The following is an 18,587-nucleotide window of genomic DNA, read 5'->3' as shown; positions in this document are numbered from 1 at the left end:
GTAACATGGGGATTCGAACCGACGATCCCCGTGTTGGTAGGCAATGGAAACATACTTTTATGCTGAACCTTGGCACGCTAAACCTCCCCCGGGGCTGTTTTGTGTTCTTTTGTTGTTGTTTTTTTCTTTCATTTGTACGTTTTTTGCTTGTTAGTGCTGTGGTGGGATGCAGCCCTGGAACCTAGCTGGGGCCTTTTTGGATGCTGTGTCTTCCTTGAAGCAGCCAGGGGGTAGCGATCAAAGAGCGGTCCTCTCAATGGGCAACGAGGAAGAGGTGAGCAACCCCCGGGCACACGGGACTGGCATTTCCACTACTTCTGTGGTGTTTTCATGGGATTATTGACATGAGATGTTTTAAAGAGCCCCTTAAGTTAATCAGAGCAGACTTTCCTCCTTGTTTTTAGGGTTACTGAACACTAAACGGGCGGCACGGTGGCGCAGTGGTTAGCACGGTCACCTCACAGCAAGAAGGTCCTGGGTTCGAGCCAGCCCTGGGGTAGTCCAACCTTGGTGGGTCATCCCGGGTCATCCTCTGTGTGGAGTTTGCATGTTCTCCCCGTGTCTGCGTGGGTTTCCTCCGGGGGCTCCAGTTTCCTCCCACAGTCCAAAGACATGTAGGTCAGGTGAATTGGCCCTACTAAATTGTCCCTAGGTATGAATGGGTGTGTGTGTGTGTGTCGGCCCTGTGATGGCCTGGCGGCCTGTCCAGGGTGTCTCCCCGCCTGCTGCCCAATGACTGCTGGAATAGGCTCCAGCATCCCCGCGGCCCTGAGAGCAGGATAAGCGGTTCAGATAATGGATGGATGGATGGATGAATGAACACTAAACTGCGTTGTTTTCCTGAGCCCGTGAAACTCCTTGTTTCCTTATCTTCCACTCTGCTTCCACCTTCTCTGTTTTCATTTGACGTCACGGGTGTTGGCGAGTATACGGAGAGGGAGGAAATGATGCCATATCTGAGAGAACCAGTTCAGTATTGGACCTCACAATAGGAGGGCATAGGCCTGGATCAGAGGGAGGAAACATTTCAAACTGAATATTATACACCATTTCAATTTCTTCATAGCTAGATAATATTCATGTATGTGTCATCATCATCATCATCATCATCATCATCATCATCATCATCATCATATATGTGTGAAGAACATGCACAATGTATGGATAAATGCAACACATTTTTTTTTCTCTTTGCCTATTTATGTTGTGTGTGTGTGTGTGTGTGTGTGTGTGTGTGTGTGTGTGTAGTGCTGTCTGAAGTCTACAGGATAGCAGGACATCAAATAAAGGCAAAAGTGGCAGTTATAATAATAATAATAATAAATCAATCTTATATGGCACTTTTCCAACGCTCAAAATCGCTTTACAATAAACGGGGTGAAACAAGACAACAGATAAACAGAGACATACAGGGGTGGATGGGAAGGGAGGCTATGAGAGGGAGAAGCGGCAGCCACACACGATGCCAGCAGTACTCTCCCACTTACCACTTAAACAGATACAAAAGGGCAAGAAAAACAAAAAACAACAGCACTGTAGACGCCGATTTTCTGTAGGGGTTTACTCCCGTAGCCTATCCTCTCCCGTGGTATCCACTAGGCAGTGGCACTATCTAACCCATAGCTGGGGGCTGGTTCATGGGCATCAGGGAATATCCACACACCGGGGCCAGGCCTCCTCCAAGTCCCTTGTATTTCAGCCAGGGTCCAGGGTGTACTGTTACCGTGTGTCGCCACGAGGAGGCACTACACAGGGTTTGCTGTTGGAAAGGCCATGTACTGGCAGGGAGAGACTTACGAGTTCTGGAAAACGAGCTGTCCCGCCATCCCTCTGATCTGGAAAAATGCCAACTCTCAGCAGTACTGAGACAGGCCACCCCGCTGCACGCCCCCATCACTCACACTGTCACAGGTGTGTGTGTGTGTGTGTGTGTGTGTGTGTGTGTGTGTGTGTGTGTGTGTGTGTGTGTGTGTGTGTGTGTGTGTGTGTGTGTTTTCGCAGAGGAAAGCAGATGACAAGATTGTCTATCATCCTTATATTTGCTGCTCTGCCTCTCCCTCACAAGAGGACATGTGTGGACTGATATTACGGTCCCCCCTGCATGTATAGTAATCATGCCGAGACTCGACCACCCTCTGGAGGAAGTGGCTGCACCAATCTGTAGTGCATTTGCCTCTACTCGGTAAAACTTCCTGGCTATATGTGATGACGTCGTAGACCACGGTTGTGCAGACACGTCAATTAAAGAGGTACGTGTTTCCTGATGGGTGAAGCGATTATGAAAATACTAGTTCAAAAATGTAATTTTTCAACTTGATGTTGGTCCCTCGTTATCCAGCATTGCATTATCTACTCATATATTTTCGGGAGTGTGTGTGTGTGGTGTTAGTGTGTGTGTGTGTGTGTGTGTGTGTGTGTGTGTGTGTGTGTGTGTGTGTGTGTGTGTTAGTTAGTGTAGATAGCGGCACCGAAAACTAAAGCATTTATGATCCGAATTCTTTTTGGAGGTGGTAGGTATTGTCTCAGAGAGTAAGGGAAAAATCCCAGAAAATTAAAATTATGCATAATTATGCAAAATATGAAATTTCTAAAAATGGCTAAAAACCACTTTTCTCGGCATTTCAGATGATTCTGAGCATCTTTGATTTTTTTCACCTATATAAAAAAAATTTCTGAGACAAATGTTTTGGCATTATGCAAAATAAATGCATTTTTGCAAAAATGCACTTATGATCCTATATAATTTTTTTGGGAGGTGGTAGGTATTGTTCCAGAGAGGACCAGAAAAATAGCAGAAAATTAAAATAATTATGCATAATTATGCAAAGTATGCATTTTCTAAAAATGGCTAAAACCACTTTTCTCGGCATTTCAGGTGATTCTGAGCATTTGGGGGGAGGGAGTTGGAGTGGGGGGGGGTTTAAGGGCAGGGGGAAGGCGGTTAGCTGGCAGGATGAAGAGGAGGGAGATTTAGACGGGTGGATAACCAAACCGCTACATTGTAGCGGGGTTCTTCTAGTTACTAACATAATGTTGCACTGACTACCAACCTTTCAAAAATGGTAAGCATGCATTTGTAGATACTCCATGCCTTCCACAAAGCAACAGCAGAGGGGAAAACGTTATTTTGATGCTTGTAATGCCGAAGACACTTGATGCAGTTGGCTGCCTAGCCACAACACATGCATAAAATGTTTATATCCTAGGTGATGATAACTCTGAGTTGCCTTGATCTGTCTGTTGAGTCCTTTAAATCCAAACTTTAAACTCACCTTTTTGCCTTAGCCCACCTACAGTTGCCTTTAAGTTGAGTGCCTCACATCCTGTACTGCAAGGCGGGTTGGTTTCTGTCTCAATGAATTTATCAAGCACCGTTCTGCCGGCGAGATTATTGACTTGCAAACTGTTCTCCTCTCTCACACGTCTTTTCTCTCTCTCTCACTGAATGATGTCTTCTCCTTTCTCGTCTTCGGTGTGTGTGAATGGCGAGTCTCCCTTGTGTGCACGTGCAGTCGGTCCTCCTCCCAGGTCTCCATGGTGACGATGGTCGCCACCTGGACACTGCTTGGCATCTTTCTCATCACATTTTAGTTTTATATATCTTATAAATCCACATAATTTTGTTATCCTGTTTTAATGTTATATTCTTCTCTAACTAAGATGTGTGGCTAATTATTATTTTTTTCAATATAATTTACACGGTGATGCTGGTGGCATGGCTTGGGTCCTGGGCTGTTCCGGTGGCGTCTGGACACTGCTTGGCATCTTCCTCATCATGTTCTTCATATATTTTATAACGCCATTATAATTCTGTTATCCTCTTTCAATGTTGTATTCTGTAAATTGTGTACACGCAACATCCATTGCACGTTGTCAGTCTTGGGAGAGAGATCCCTCCTCTGTTGCTCTCCCTGAAGTTTCTCCTATTATTTTTCTCCCCGTTAAAGGTTTTTTTTTTTTTAAGGGAGTTGTTCCTTATCCAATGCGAGGGTCTAAGGACAGGATGCTGTAAAGCCCCTTGAGGCAAATTTGTAATTTGTGATATTGGACTGTACAAATGACATTGACTTGACTTGGCTGGCTTGATCATGATGAAGCCAGCATATGGCAGTGCCTGGCCATGCTAGAGATGGACTGAAGAGGAGAGGCATGGCTTAAAGACACATGGGGGGGGGGTGTCCGCCGTGGAACCTGGTGGCTTCTTCTGCTCAAACCTCAGAATGCTCTCCACAAGGTAGCTTTGCAAAATATACATACGTAGATGCAATGGAAGAAAGAAAAAATATAACAACAAAACATTGTGTCAATCTCTCGTATAGTCATCTCCTCTATTCTCTGTCTTTCAGGCGGCGGATGAATGTGCTGTGGTGTTCCGGAGGTTGATTTCACGATAGTCCAGGGTCTCTCTTGACCAGTCCCAGCTAAGTGTCGTCTTATATAGGGTCAGAGACAGACTGGCAAAGGTATGTGATGCCTGAGTTAAAAAAAAAAAAAAAAAACCCTGAGTGATTTGCAGAATTTGCAAAATACTGTGATGCCTATACTCCAATAATCAATTGTCTATCACTGTTTCTGTCCTTCTCTTACTCACAAATACACTCAACTGTCTTAATGTATGCTCCGTAACCCAGGTAAGGAAATCACAGAGAGTTGAATCAGTTCATCTGGACACAGCGTTTATTCGGAGAAACGGTTCATCACTCATCTAAGTGACCTCTTCAGTCACGTCAGTTTGCATATGAAACCGATGGTTGTTTTCAGTCATTATGCAACTATGCTGTTTAAAAAGGGGTGGGGGTACCTGCAGTCAGCTGAGACTGAAGAGGTCACTTAGATGGGTGATGAAACGTTTCTCTCTCAATGAATGTTGTATCCAGATGAACTGATTCAACTCTCTGTGACACACTCAAATGCACAAATACTTTATGTACACACACACACACACACACACACACACACACACACACACACACACACACACACACACACACACACACACACACACACACACACACACACACACACACACACACACACACACACACACACTGCATTTCTGCACAGCAACTGGATGAGGAACTATTACCTTGTCACTTTCAACTAATTCTGGAGTGTGTCCTGCAGCTAACATTGCCAACATTCACACAGGGTGTGGGAAAACAGGTATGTGTGTGTGTGTGTGTGTGTGTGTGTGTGTGTGTGTGTGTGTGTGTGTGTGTGTGTGTGTGTGTGTGTGTGTGTGTGTGTGTGTTTGTCTTATTTTTACACCTCCATCTCCTGTTTGCAGGATCTGACCCGGTGTGATGCACTACCACTTTTCATTCGCTCTGACATTATCCTCCAGTGCATCCTGAGAGACGGTGTCGCCTCTCATACCCAATCAGATACAGAGTCTGTTGAACTTTGTGAATAATTTCCGGAAAGTAGCTGTGCACTTGTCCCAATTCCTGGCCCATGTCTCAAGAGTCCTTGAAAGACCTAAATTCACATGTTGATCTATTTTAAGTGTAATTATAAATTTGACCTCTCATACAAACGGCTATGGAAAATAGATGTACATTGTGTGACTATTAGCACTACTTTGTTTGGTGGGATAATGAAGGCATGTCTAGGCATAGATGATGGATAATCAGTAAGCTCATCTTGACTCATCCTAAATAACACACATAACCAGGGACAGATGGTATAAATCGGCGAACAGAGCTAAGCATTTCCTATCTTTTACAATAAAGATGAGAAAATTGGGTAACACTTTAGTATGGGGAATGTAGTCACCATTAATTAGTTGCTTATTAGCATGCAAATTAGCAACATATTGGCTCTTAATTGGTCATTATTACGTACTCATTAATGCCTTATTCTGCATGGCCTTATTATACAACCAGTAAGCCATTAACTATGAGTTTTCCCTCTATAACCTCAGAATTATTGCTTATTAGTAGTACCATCTCAATATGCTTTGCTTAGTATGGACTTTATAAAGGTGGTAGTACCACAAGAAGAGTTATTCTCCCTTACTAACACTTAATGAATATGGTCCATTCTTACATAACAAAACACAAAACTACAAGTGTTAATAGTGTTAAATTACTGTAAATTAAGTTTTTGTTACTTAGAATATGTTCCCCATACTAAAGTCACATCTTGATCATTACTAATTCACTAGTAATTAAGTTTTTTTATGTTCCCCATATTAAAGTGTTACCGAAAATTGTTGTTAACAAGACCTTAGAAGAGATTGTTTTAAATTTTGGTGGAACCTAGAGCCGCAACAGCCCCAAATAGACTCAAGAAAAACACGGGATATGTCTAAATGGGCTTATTTTTTTACAGCCCAAACACAGTAGCATCAACTTCCATTCATCTTCACAGTGAGTGACAGGCGTCGTGACACGCCCCCTTGCTTTGCTGACCATTTGGGCTAACTTCATTCAGCCCTCAGGCCGCTGATGTTTGACCAATGACAATGGACGTACAGAGTGATGGTACAGCGAGGTGCTACTTGTGCAAGAGTGGGGAGGGAAGGGGCGTCTGGATGGCGTGGCGGTCTATTTCGTTGCCTACCAACACGGGGATCCCAGTTCAAATCCCCGTGTTGCCTCCGGCTTGGACGGGCGTCTCTACAGACACAATTGGCTGTGTCTGCGGGTAGGAAGCCGGCTGTGGGTGTGTGCCCGGGTCGCTGCACTAGCGCCTCCTCTGCTCGGTCAGGGCGCCTGCTTGGGGAGCAGGGGGAACTGGGGGGGAATAGCGTGATCCTCCCACGTGCTACGCCCCCCTGGAGAAACTCCTCACTGTCAAGTGAAAAGAAGCGGCTGGTGACTCCACATGTATCAGAGAAGGCATGTGGAGGGGTATCAGAGGGGGTGGAGCAGCGACCGGGACGGCTAGGAAGAGTGGGGAGGGGGAGGTTAGCGCAGGCGTTAGCATGAACGAGGCGGATATTTGCTTTATCATCCATTTTCATCGATCTCTTTGGAGGGAAAATTGGAAGTGAAAGGTCTGGGGAAACGGCGTACAAACATTGTTCAAATAACACAAAAGGAGAAATGACAGAATCGCAAATTTGTGTTGCTCAGTTTCAATGAAAAGACTGGCTAACGGCAAGTGCAGCTAAGAATTAACTTTTCTGTTTCCCACGCTTGCTTTTTGGAGGAGACACGACTTGGACACAATAAGGAATTGTGGATTTGAAACATTTATCCAACAAAATTAGGAGACGTGTGTGTGTGTGTGTGTGTGTGTGTGTGTGTGTGTGTGTGAGAGAGAGAGAGAGAGAGAGAGAGAGAGAGATTTTGGCATCAGGCCATACTTCTCTGTACTGCTGTTGTGGAGCACTTGCTATATATCAAGGTATATAGTGACATTGCTGTAACTTGGTATCTCGGATGTGATGCTGCTGTTGATGCAGTGTGAACTATTGATGGGTGTAATGCATTTGTTAGCCCACCCACCCAATATCACCATCAGCCGTCACTGCACATAACCATAATCCATGTGTTTTTCTGTCTCTGTTTTGCTAAAATAATGAAATACCCCCTTCCCCAGCAACGTGCACCTCTCCCTGCTTGTACCGACAATTTCTCCAAGAGGTCTGGTTTCAGTCTTTCTGAATTCATGCCCCAAGATCTGCGGCCTTCTTGTGACTGCCTTCCAAAGTGCTGCCATGCCTCAGGGGGCTCTGCGTCTGGATCTGCAACACTCATGCCAAGTACTGCATCTAAGCAAGACGAAACTCTGGCTGTGGCCCACATGCAAACAGAGGATCCCACACCGACACTACCTGATGCAGGCGAATACATCCATCTCCTTCAGCTATGAATGACAAACTGTCAAAGTGCATTGCAGTATAGTATGGCACAGATATCGATCTTCTCTGCAAGGGACCTAAATTGTGCAAGCTCACCCTAACCTGAATCCTGCGATTCAGCCACATGAAGAGATGGAAGTTATTCAACAGATATCCAATGAAGTAATTGTGCAACAACCCAGCATAACAACCTTACGACACAAATCTCACCAGTGCTTACTAAAAGTAAAAGCAAAAAAGTAAATAATAAATAAAATAAAAATATTGACGTTTAAAAAATCATAAAAACTGTTATTTCAGGGGAAATAACACTAGGCGGAACCTTCTAACCTTGTTTTGTTTCCCAAGACAAATAACCCTAATATAATTTGCAACTGATTAAATATCTTCAGTCTTTAAATGTTTCATTAATCAATACTTGATCGTTATTAATCGGTATTTAACTGTCATTTCTCCTTGAGGTATGACGAACATGAACACGCCCCTATTGTTTTGCGGCAGCTTCCAACGGAGTTGCTCTTAAAGGGGAGGGCAAAACCCCGAGTTTTACCGCGCTTTAATAAAGCTATTTCTGGAAGAAGAAGAAAAAAGCTTGAGAAAGGGTTTACTGAAATACACAGCTTTTCATAGAAATAGACCGTTAATTATTTTTTTTTTGCTTAAAAAAAGACTATATAAATGAGACAGAGTTGATGTGGTTTACGGTCTTTTTTTTTTTAACAGGACCGAGTTCCCTTTAAATCAGTCCTGACTTGCCCTTTAAATTTAGTCGTTTTAGGAGTCGGCCAAACACCGCTGAAGGGGGTCCCCCTGACGTTCTCCTGCGCCCTTCTTGTCGCTCGTCGCGCTGAGTTGAGAGTACGCCTCTCCCGACGGCCCCTACCCCTGCCATGCACCGGGTCACCTCGCTGCTGCCGGTCCTCATATTGATCTTTCTGCCGGGTTGGAGCCGGGGGTATTTTCCCGAGGAGCGGTGGAGTCCCGAGTCTCCGCTTCTCGCTCCGCGGGTCCTGGTAGGGCTCATCTGCCGCAACTCGGCTCACTCTCTGCCGCTGTTCCTCGGCACCATCGAGCGCCTCAACTACCCGAAGGACCGAATCGCTCTATGGTGAGTAACGCCAATCACTAAACTGTAAAGCTTTACCACGGCAGTTTAGGAAATGGGGTATGATTAGAGTGAAGACGACCCCCCCTCTCTCTATGGATATGCGTGTGCGCGCGTGTTCTCATGTTTTACACGTGCGCGCTTGTTAACACACACACACACACACACACACACACACACACGCACACACACTGCATAGCTATTATGGACTGAGAACTCAAGAAAGAAACATTAAAGTTTTGTTTTTGTCTCCAAAAGTCAAGTTATTGGAGGGGGTACACGGTGAAATAAAGCAGAGTGGTGGGCGTTAAAGGCATGGGCCCGAAATAAGAGAGGCATGGCCCGCTAGCAGAGACGTGTCCAAAAAGTTCCATTCAGTCACACAACCCTCTCTCTCATCACCCCTTCTTCTTCTTCTCCTTCCCCTCCCCTCTTCAATTTTCCCCCTCCCTCTTCCCTTCCGCAGCTTCCCGTCTCATAGCTCCTGACACGAAACATGGAAGAAAACTCGAGAAAGTAAAGCGGACCGAGCCATTGGCTGCGTCGTGCGTTGTTAGTGCCCAGCCGTCAATGCCAGTGCCTCAGTAGTCGCCCAGTATCATTATCGTCCCTCACCATTAGAGAAAGCTCTGTAGAAGGTTCTTTACCATCTTTCTACTCTAATACCGTCTTCTATCACCCTCAGCGATCATGCGTTCACCCCAACACCTGGACGGCTCGCGCCTCGCACGCAGAGCTCCAGTTGTTCCAACTTTCTGACTCGTTTTCTCCTTTCGTCAATGGTGTGCCATTTACTCCTGCGTGGCAATATCTGTTTTTGAAAATTTCAAGTAGCCAAACAGACGGACCTATGTTTAGTGGATGCTCATAGCGACACGCAGTCTTGATATTGTGTGTGTGTGTGTGTGTGTGTAAGTTTTGGAGGAACGTGTTGAATATATTGCGACGTGCCAGTGTCTTTGTTACTCGATCAGCTGATACCGGATAGCCTCCAGGGGGCGTGTCATGAGCTTAGCTGAAACCATGTTGAGGTAGATCTGTTCCTACCTGAAAATATAACACGCAGAGGGAGAGGGAGAGAGAGAGAGAGGGTGGGGGGTGGGTAATCAGTCCATAAATCTTACATCTGATAGAAAGAGGGGCTCTGGTGTGTGTGTGTGTGTGCGCGCGTGCATGCACGCGCATTACATTCTGTTGTATTCATGCTCAAATTTAAAAGCTTTGGTTGTTGAACATTTTAAGTATGTTAAGGACAGAAAGTGACATGAATAGCTGTGGTTATTTCACTGCTCTAGCCACTTGCTGATGCCTGCAATTATCAGAGGAGTCAGGTAAAATTGATTGACACGGAAGTGGACACACACACACACACACACTTTTATGTGTTGTGCGCTTGTGCAGTCTGCAGGGACATGCAGACCTGAGGGTCTGTCTTTGCGATTATCAGTTAATACATTTGCATCCTTATCTGACATCTTTCTCCCCAGCTAGTATATCTCTTGTCCTTTAATAATGGCTATTGTATTGGCATGCCAGCAATGCCAGGTATTTATTCTTTACAAGCCCTTTTCCACTCACCGGGGCCAATCCTGCAGAACCAAAGTGGTTCAAACTGCCTCTGAGAAAAAGAGAGAAGAGGGATCGAGGGGGTTGGTCGCATGTAGGTGTTGGTCCATCGTTGCTGTGTGAACAAATCCCAGGTGGATGTGAAACTAATACCTGCAGCACGCCAGCTGTCACTCGATACATCACAGCGTTGGAAATAAATATTTCACCTTTATATATCAGTTTTACATGCTCTCCCTCCCTCTCTCTCTTTCTCTCCCTCCGCCTGACACAGACACACATGGTATTTGACTATACAAACTGACAGTACTGTTATGGTAATACAGACATCACTATCATTGTCCCAAATCCTGACTCCTTTTTTTTTTCCCCTCCGTCTTTGTCCTTGTCTATCCATGCCTAGCATTAGTCATGTGCAGCCATGCTTTAATGACAAGGAAGCTCACGAAAGGGATGATAGGCCGAAACAACTCCTCACTATTTAGAAAAAGTACTATTTCCCTACTTGTCTCTTTCCTTACTCTCGCTCTCTCTCTCTCTGTCTCGCTCTACTTGCCTGCCTGTTTTTGGTGTCTGACTCTGATATTTTGTCTGCCTCTGTCTCTTACTTAAATTATCTTTCTTTTTCTCTGCTGTGTGATCTGTTCCCACCACAGGGTGGCAACAGATCACAATACAGATAACACCACAGCCATCCTGAGAGATTGGCTTATCAAGGTGGAGAACTTTTACCACTATGTGGAATGGAGACCTCAAGAGGAACCCAGGTACTCTTTGGCTGTGTGTGTGTGTGTGTGTGTGTGTGTGTGTGTGCCACTGTGTTTGTGTGTGTGTGTGCAATCAACATATTTAATGAATCTGTGTGTACCCACCTTAGTGAATATGAAGATGAGGCGGGGCCAAAGCACTGGACTAATCTTCGTTATGAACATGTTATGAAGCTTCGTCAAGCAGCCCTGGCCACGGCCCGTGAGATTTGGGCTGACTACTTACTGGTAGGTTGCCCGGAGTGTCTCTTACTCAGCATCTTAAAATGCTTAATAATGGTTATTTTCAGTCATTCATCTTTCTAAGGATTTGGTCTATCAGCATTATCAAGACAGGCCTCTTGGCAGCTGATTGTTCCGCTGTAGTACAAATTACCTAATGAATTTGCTTGTTATGGCAAGACTCATGGACCCAAATGCAAGACTCGGACACGGAAATATGGTAAATGGGGAAAAAAGGGGGATTTATTGAGGAAGGCCAGACAGGAGTAGGAGAGGGAATGGCAATGGCAACGCCAGACCAGCGGACGAGGGAGTGCGCAGGGCCAGATGAAGACGAGCCCGGGGGTGCACCGGCAAGCTGGAAAGGCAGGCTGGCAGGTAAGCGGGCCAGCAAGTAGGCGAGGCGGGCAGGCAGGCAAGGCAGTAGGTGAGGCAGGTAGGTAGACAAGTCAGCAGGTGAGGCTAGGGAATAGGTGAGGTGTCCAGACAGGCAGGCAGACCATCCAGTGAGTAGGCATGGTGGCCAGACAGGCGTGAATTAGAGCAGTGGTCACAATACTGTGGGCTGGGTCACTACTACCTCAGAAGCTGCCACAACGATCTGGCGAAGTCTGGGAGTGAGAGCCGGGTACTTATACTATGAGGTAGACGAGCGGATGGCAGGCAGGTGAGCTGATGAGGAATGAGTGGCAGGTGCGTTGGCGGAGCAAGCAACAAGAGGGTAGAGGGAGATACGCCCATGCCAGGGACACACAGAGCGACAAACAGGGGAAACGCAAGGAAGGCGGCGAACAGGGAAAAACACTAGGGCTTGGCTGTGGCCATGACAATGCTTCTGAAGATGAAAACAAAATGTGGGAAAATTTGGAGGGCAAACCAGATCTGGATGTGATGGTTAGAAAAAAAAAGACTGAATTATTAAGCGATGATAGAGACGAGCCTGTATACATTTCCCAAAACACAGCAAAGGCTTCACTCCGCCATCCTCTGTTCATGGACTGTCTTTTTGATGAGTACCTTTCAAAATGCCACTATGGCATCTCGGCACAGCAGATATATCAAGCATTAACAATGCTCTTCCAGGGGTGTCCGGGTGGCGCGGCGGTCTATTCCATTGCCTACCAACGTGGGGATCGCCGGTTCGAATCCCCGTGTTACCTCCAGCTTGGTCGGGCGTCCCTACAGACACAATTAGCCGTGTCTGCGGGTGGGAAGCCGGATGTGGGTATGTGTCCTGGTCGCTGCACTAGCGCCTCCTCTGGTCGGTCGGGGTGCCTGTTCGAGGGGGAGGGGGAACTGGGGGTAAAAGCGTGATCCTCCCACGCGCTACGTCCCCCTGGTGAAACTCCTCACTGTCAGGTGAAAAGAAGCGGCTGGCGACTCCATGTGTATCGGAGGAGGCATGTGGTAGTCGGCAGCCCTCCCCGGATCGGCAGAGGGAGTGGAGCAGCCACCGGGATGGCTCGGAAGAGTGGGGTAATTGGCCAGGTACAACTGGGGAGAAAAAGAGAAAAAAAAAACAAACAAAAAAAACAATGCTCTTCCATAATAAATTGTGTTAAGAGACCTTCAAAACGAGATAAAACACGAAAGGCCAGTATAAACATACTTTTGTACTACTCTGCCATATAGGCAAGTGCATGCACGCAGAATACAGTGCATGTAGTCTACAGTGCATGTAGTCCACATACTAAAAAGACAGCAGTTACAGATAAATACAGACTAAAGAACATTTCGCTTGGCTTGGCGCATCGGCAAACGCATGCAGACAGGGTTAAAAGTTAACATCAGCCACTACTAAGAAAACCCTTGTTTTCTGGACAAGGAACAGAAGTGTTCTTAAACACCAGTGTAAAGGAGAACCTACAGTTGATATATAAATACAGCCTGCTGGCACGGGTGACGCCAAATAACATGTTGTAAAACGACAAGGAATAGTTTAACTGTGCTGACAGTACTTTGGGTCAAATCCTGCTACCGTGCCACTCAACCGCTGGTTAGCTGCACAATTTTACATTGTATGCATTTGTGCGTTATGTGTTCGTTTGCTCACATTCACAAATGTGCATAACTTGTTTGTTTTTTTTTCTTTTTCTTTTTTAATATATTTGCCATTGTCTTTTGTTTTAGTTGGTTGACTGTGACAACCTACTCACCAATCAGGATGTGTTGTGGAAATTGATGAGAGAGAACAAGACCGTTGTAGCGCCAATGTTGGACTCTCGAGCTGCTTACTCCAACTATTGGTGCGGCATGACCTCCCAGGTATTCTTTCGAGCGGCTCACTTCGCACGAGCATGAGTCAAACACTCAAGGAACACATGCATACACACAATAGTGATACGGTAAAATAAATTGCGGCTTCTATCCATCTGTAATACCTTAGGGTTTTGTTTTGGGGTTTTTTTTACCTGCAGGGTTACTACAGGCGCACACCAGCCTATATGCCAATCCGTAAGCATGAGCGGCGAGGCTGCTTCGCCGTGCCTATGGTCCACTCCACCTACCTGGTGGACCTACGTAAAGAGGCCTCCCGTCAGCTGGCCTTTTATCCCCCACACCCAGAGTACAACTGGGCCCTGGATGACGTCATTATCTTTGCTTACTCGGCACGTGTGGCAGGTGAGTAACAGAAGGAACAGAAAGAGGCAGCTACTTCATATCTGAATTGCCAATTGTATGTCTGATAGTACTGTGGGGGTGTGTGTGTCTGTATGTTTGTATTTGTGTTAATACTTAGTACATACTTTGCCCCTTGCTGTGCTTTTCTCTCCCAGATGTGCAGATGTATGTATGCAATAAAGAAACCTATGGGTATTTCCCAGTCCCTGTGCGCTCCCATAATACATTACAAGATGAGGCGGAGAGCTTTCTGCACACTCAGTTGGAGGTCATGGGTAAGAAACGTAATTGAGAAGACCAGCACCGTCCCCAGTGTCCCTTTTCTGTACTGGGATTTACACTCTTGCTTACATCTTTGGGCTTATTACCAAATGTGATTAGAAATCGTTGGTTTAGCAAAGGGGTGTTTCAGTGCTTTTTTTACTTCCTATTTTTGACACACCCCCCTTTTTCTCTTTCACAGTGAAAAATCCTCCATTGAAGCCCTCCGGCTACCTGTCAGTTCCTCCAAAGAAACTCGACAAGATGGGCTTTGATGAGGCACGCCCGAGCACAGGCGCGCACACTCCCACATACACACACGCTCGCGGTTATCGTGAGCATGAATTAGACTTAATTTGTGTTTGTGTGTCACCAGGTATTTATGATAAACCTTGTGCGGAGAACTGACAGACGAGAACGCATGCTAAGAACACTGTACGAGCTAGGACTCAGCTGTAAGGTCACTGCTGCTGTGGACGGCAAGTAGGTTTCCCATCATCACTCTCTCGCTTTCACTCTTAATACATAAAAGCAGCAATAAGCAGAAAACAACAGTGACAAAATACTCAAGCAGGATGTGCACGACGGTATGGTTTCTAAATCCCATTTCATCTAAACCTACAGATTTTTAAAACTAGTCTGAGTTTTGATTTTTTTGACTTTTGCTAGCCCGTTATTATGTATGTTATATGAAAGTTTAAATAGACTGCTGTTCACAACTGATGAAAATGAACAAGTTTTTAACAATTACAAAAAAAAAGAAACTTGCATCTTTAATAGCAACTTACCTGTATACTTGCAAGTATGTTGATGACCCATGTGTAGGACAGAGGGGATGGTCCTTTTCCCCCTAAGGTGGACTTTTATATTCAGAACAAAAGATATCTTATACAAGCTGGTTTCTGACCTACTAAAGGCTACCAATACACTTTTCACCATGGCAAACAGGTACAAGTTTCTCGCCTTCTTTCCCAGGACTTATGTCGGCGTGTAAGTCTGAATATCAGCTATATTTAGCGAAGTTCTTAGTGTGTCAATTAAGTCAAGCCCATCTATTGCTCATGAGTCCATTCTATGAGACAAGATGTCATTGGTTAAACAACTGGAGGCATGGTTGTGAATGATAGTGATCAAAAGGATTGAAGGCTAAACAGGTCTGTTTACGTATTAATTGGTAAGATTGGTAAGTGAGAACAGCGGGCGCCGATATGCCAATCAAACACACTCTAGTCATTTCTCTCTTAATTTCTCTTCTGTTTTCTCAGGGCTCTGAACAAAAGCGATGTCGAGTCCATGGGAATCCAGATGCTACCAGGTTACAAGGACCCGTACCATGGTCGGCCTCTCACCAAGGGAGAGTTGGGCTGCTTCCTCTCCCATTACAATATCTGGAAGGAGGTGAGATACTCAGGCTAGGCCTACCTCTCCCTAAGGAATGACCTGGAAGATTATAAGACCATTTATCCATGCATCGTTGAAGATAGGCTGGTGGTAGTAAAATGGCACTTGCTCATATTCTTTAAGGAATAAACAAACTTTTTGCCAATTAAGGCCTGTGATCACCTTGTCATTGCACAAAGAGAAGACTGACAGTTTAACTCCTCAGTGAAATAAGTAAAAGAGCTTATTTCTAAAGCGATATACTTTCCATAGATCCTTTGTCTGAGCTAAAATCGTTAGCTAAAACACACGGTAGTACATTCAATACACCTAAGTGGTTTTGTGTGTCTGCAGATTGTAGCGCGTGGTCTCAAGACCTCCCTGGTAATCGAGGATGACCTTCGTTTTGAGGTGTTCTTTAAACGACGTCTCCAAACTCTGCTACATGAGGTGGAGACGCACAAACTGGATTGGGACCTCATGTGAGTTGTAAAACACACTTAGTGATCAGCAGAGCTTAAGCCGGATGTTGTTTCCGTATTTGTGATATTTCTGTTCTTGTCTATCTCTCTGGCTGTGTTTGTTGTCCCTCTGATACATATAATACAGTTATATTGGGCGGAAGCGCATGCAGGTGGACCGCCCGGAGAAATCTGTCCCAAATATACATAATCTAGTGGAGGCCGACTATTCCTATTGGACACTGGGCTATATGATGTCATTACAAGGTGCCCAAAAGCTTCTTATGGCAGAGCCTCTCAACAAGATGCTTCCTGTTGATGAGTTCCTTCCTGTCATGTACAACAAGCATCCTGTGTGAGTACACTGTCTTTTATTCACGTCTTCTGCCCCCCCCTCTCCAATTACATTATTTTTCTCAGCTTCCTCTGTCATTTCAGTCCATTGTCTTCTTTGTGTATCTAATCACATCCTTGCTCACCAGTTCAGAGTACATGAGGCACTTTAAGAAGCGGGATCTGCACGCATTCTCCGCCGAGCCGCTTCTGGTGTATCCGACGCATTACACCGGGGATGCGGGCTACATCAGCGACACAGAGACCTCCGTGGTCTGGGACAACGAGACCATCCGCACTGACTGGGACCGCGCCAAGTCCAGGAAAACCCAGGAGCAGGGGGAACTGAGCTCTGAAGCCCAGAACTCAGATGTACTGCAGTCAGAACTGGAGGACTGGAGTGGGCGGGATGAGCTGTGACCGGCGGGGCATTGGGGATCAGGGTGGGGGGGTGGGTGAGGATGTAGACTGAGGTAACAGAAGGGAGATCTCCATCATGCAGAGATGGGAGTCAGGGGGAGATGGGAAAAACTGTGATAGCAGGGAAGATGGATGAGAAGGAGGGAATATTGAACCATTTAGGGAGATTGGGGACAGGGAGGAGGGACTGTGGCAGAAGAGGGACAAGGCAGCAAATGGGGGGGGGGGTATCTCCTGGTACATTTCTCACCCCTCTTTCACTTTTCTTCCAACTTCTAATGAGAGAAGGTTTGACGTACAGTTAACTCTTGAAGAGTCAGTTAGCAGCTTGTTTAATTTATTGCTTTTACTGCACAGCCTTCGATTATGGCCTGGTCCACTGTCAGTTATATGTTGTTTTAGTCATATTTTGCCTTGAACCATCCCAAATCTACATTCCCCGCTGTTTTTTTTGTTTTTAATGACACAAATATATTTTTGAAAATGCTTTCTTTCGATGTCCTCTAAATGTTTCTATAAGACTGGTAAATGGCTCAAAATAGATGCCACGTCCCATACAGTTTTATATATTCATGACCAAATGTCCACCTTATTATATACAGAGACTGGAAAATATTTTTGGGTTGAAATTTTGTCATTCTCTTTTAAGTAACTGATCTTCATTCGACATCAGCCATGCCATTGCTATGTTAACAGTTAACATAAGGGACTCTCTGCTCTCTGCCATGGATTTTGTTATGACAATGTGTTGTGATACAACCAATACCGGCATTCACAGACACTGCAAAGGTTTAATGTCATACTGATTTTTAGTTCTCCCTGAAACATGTTCTTTTCATCATAAACGTGCTGCAATATATGGGCATTCTCTGTTAATTTGGGTTAAACCAAACAAAACCAAAAATGGTGTGGGAAATCCAAATCTATTTAGTCGTCTGCTTTCCTGAATTGTTTTAACTTTAATATGTCTGTGTCTTCCTTCTGCATTTAAACACCGTGCCTTTTTACCAAAGAATAAAGATGAATCGCTCATGATGAAAGAGTTGTTGGGCTGTGTAGTGTACCATTTAATTCAGCTCAGTCAAGAGCAGGATTGGACAGAAGCAGGGTGTCGTACGAGACTTACCCGGCTCATTTAGAAGTACATAATGGAAATAACGCTTTTCAAATTACTGCCTCACAAGGGTCATGATGCCTGAGACGCTAAAATGAGCACCCCGTGTTGCCTTCTCATTTGGCTCAAAGCTGTTGTTTCGGGGCGGCATGGTGGCGCAGTGGTTAGCGTGGTCGCCTGATGGCAAGAAGGTCCTGGTTCGAGTCCCAGGGTAATCAAGCCTTGGTGGGTCATCCCGGGTCTTCCTCTGTGTGGAGTTTGCATGTTCTCCCCGTGTCGGCGTGGGTTTCTTCTGGGGGCTCCGGTTTCCTCCCACAGTCCAAAGACATGTAAGTCAGATGAATCGGCCATACTAAATTGTCCCTAGATATGACTGTGTGTATGTGTGTGTGCGTGTGTGTGTGTTTGTGTGGGTGTCAGCCCTGTGATGGACTGGCGGCCTGTCCAGGGTGTCTCCCTGCCTGCCGCCCAATGACTGCTGGGATAGGCTCCCGTGACCCTGAGAACAGGATAAGCGGTTCAGATA

General features: G+C 45.5%; 1 protein-coding gene across 2 annotated transcripts; it reads left to right on the top strand.

Annotated features, from left to right (window-relative positions):
• The first annotated feature begins 8,620 nt into the window (after nt 1-8,620).
• LOC130112821 (procollagen galactosyltransferase 1-like) lies at nt 8,621-16,958 on the top strand. 2 transcript variants are annotated; one of them, XM_056280318.1, is made up of 12 exons: nt 8,621-8,918; nt 11,138-11,248; nt 11,359-11,476; nt 13,601-13,735; nt 13,888-14,092; nt 14,248-14,367; nt 14,556-14,632; nt 14,730-14,836; nt 15,619-15,751; nt 16,088-16,215; nt 16,343-16,549; nt 16,682-16,838. In XM_056280318.1, exons 1-12 carry the CDS (start codon nt 8,701-8,703, stop codon nt 16,698-16,700), a joined length of 1,578 nt encoding a protein of 525 aa, XP_056136293.1. In that variant the 5' UTR covers nt 8,621-8,700; the 3' UTR covers nt 16,701-16,838. The 2 variants fall into 2 exon arrangements, with proteins under 2 accessions (XP_056136293.1, XP_056136292.1); XM_056280317.1 differs by having other exon boundaries at nt 8,624-8,918; nt 16,677-16,958.
• The last annotated feature ends 1,629 nt before the right edge of the window (nt 16,959-18,587 follow it).

Source organism: Lampris incognitus, chromosome 5, assembly GCF_029633865.1.
Source record: "Lampris incognitus isolate fLamInc1 chromosome 5, fLamInc1.hap2, whole genome shotgun sequence".
Lineage (NCBI taxonomy): Eukaryota > Metazoa > Chordata > Actinopteri > Lampriformes > Lampridae > Lampris > Lampris incognitus.
This window is presented reverse-complemented; position numbering and strand designations above follow the sequence as displayed.

Bases quoted from the DNA above. Each gene is read 5' to 3' on its own strand.
- LOC130112821 (XM_056280317.1), top strand. From the start codon at position 8,701: ATGCACCGGGTCACCTCGCTGCTGCCGGTCCTCATATTGATCTTTCTG. The intron at 14,837-15,618 runs GTAGGTTTCCCA...CTGTTTTCTCAG, and splicing joins ACTGCTGCTGTGGACGGCAA to GGCTCTGAACAAAAGCGATG. The intron at 16,550-16,676 runs GTGAGTACACTG...CTTGCTCACCAG, and splicing joins ATGTACAACAAGCATCCTGT to TTCAGAGTACATGAGGCACT.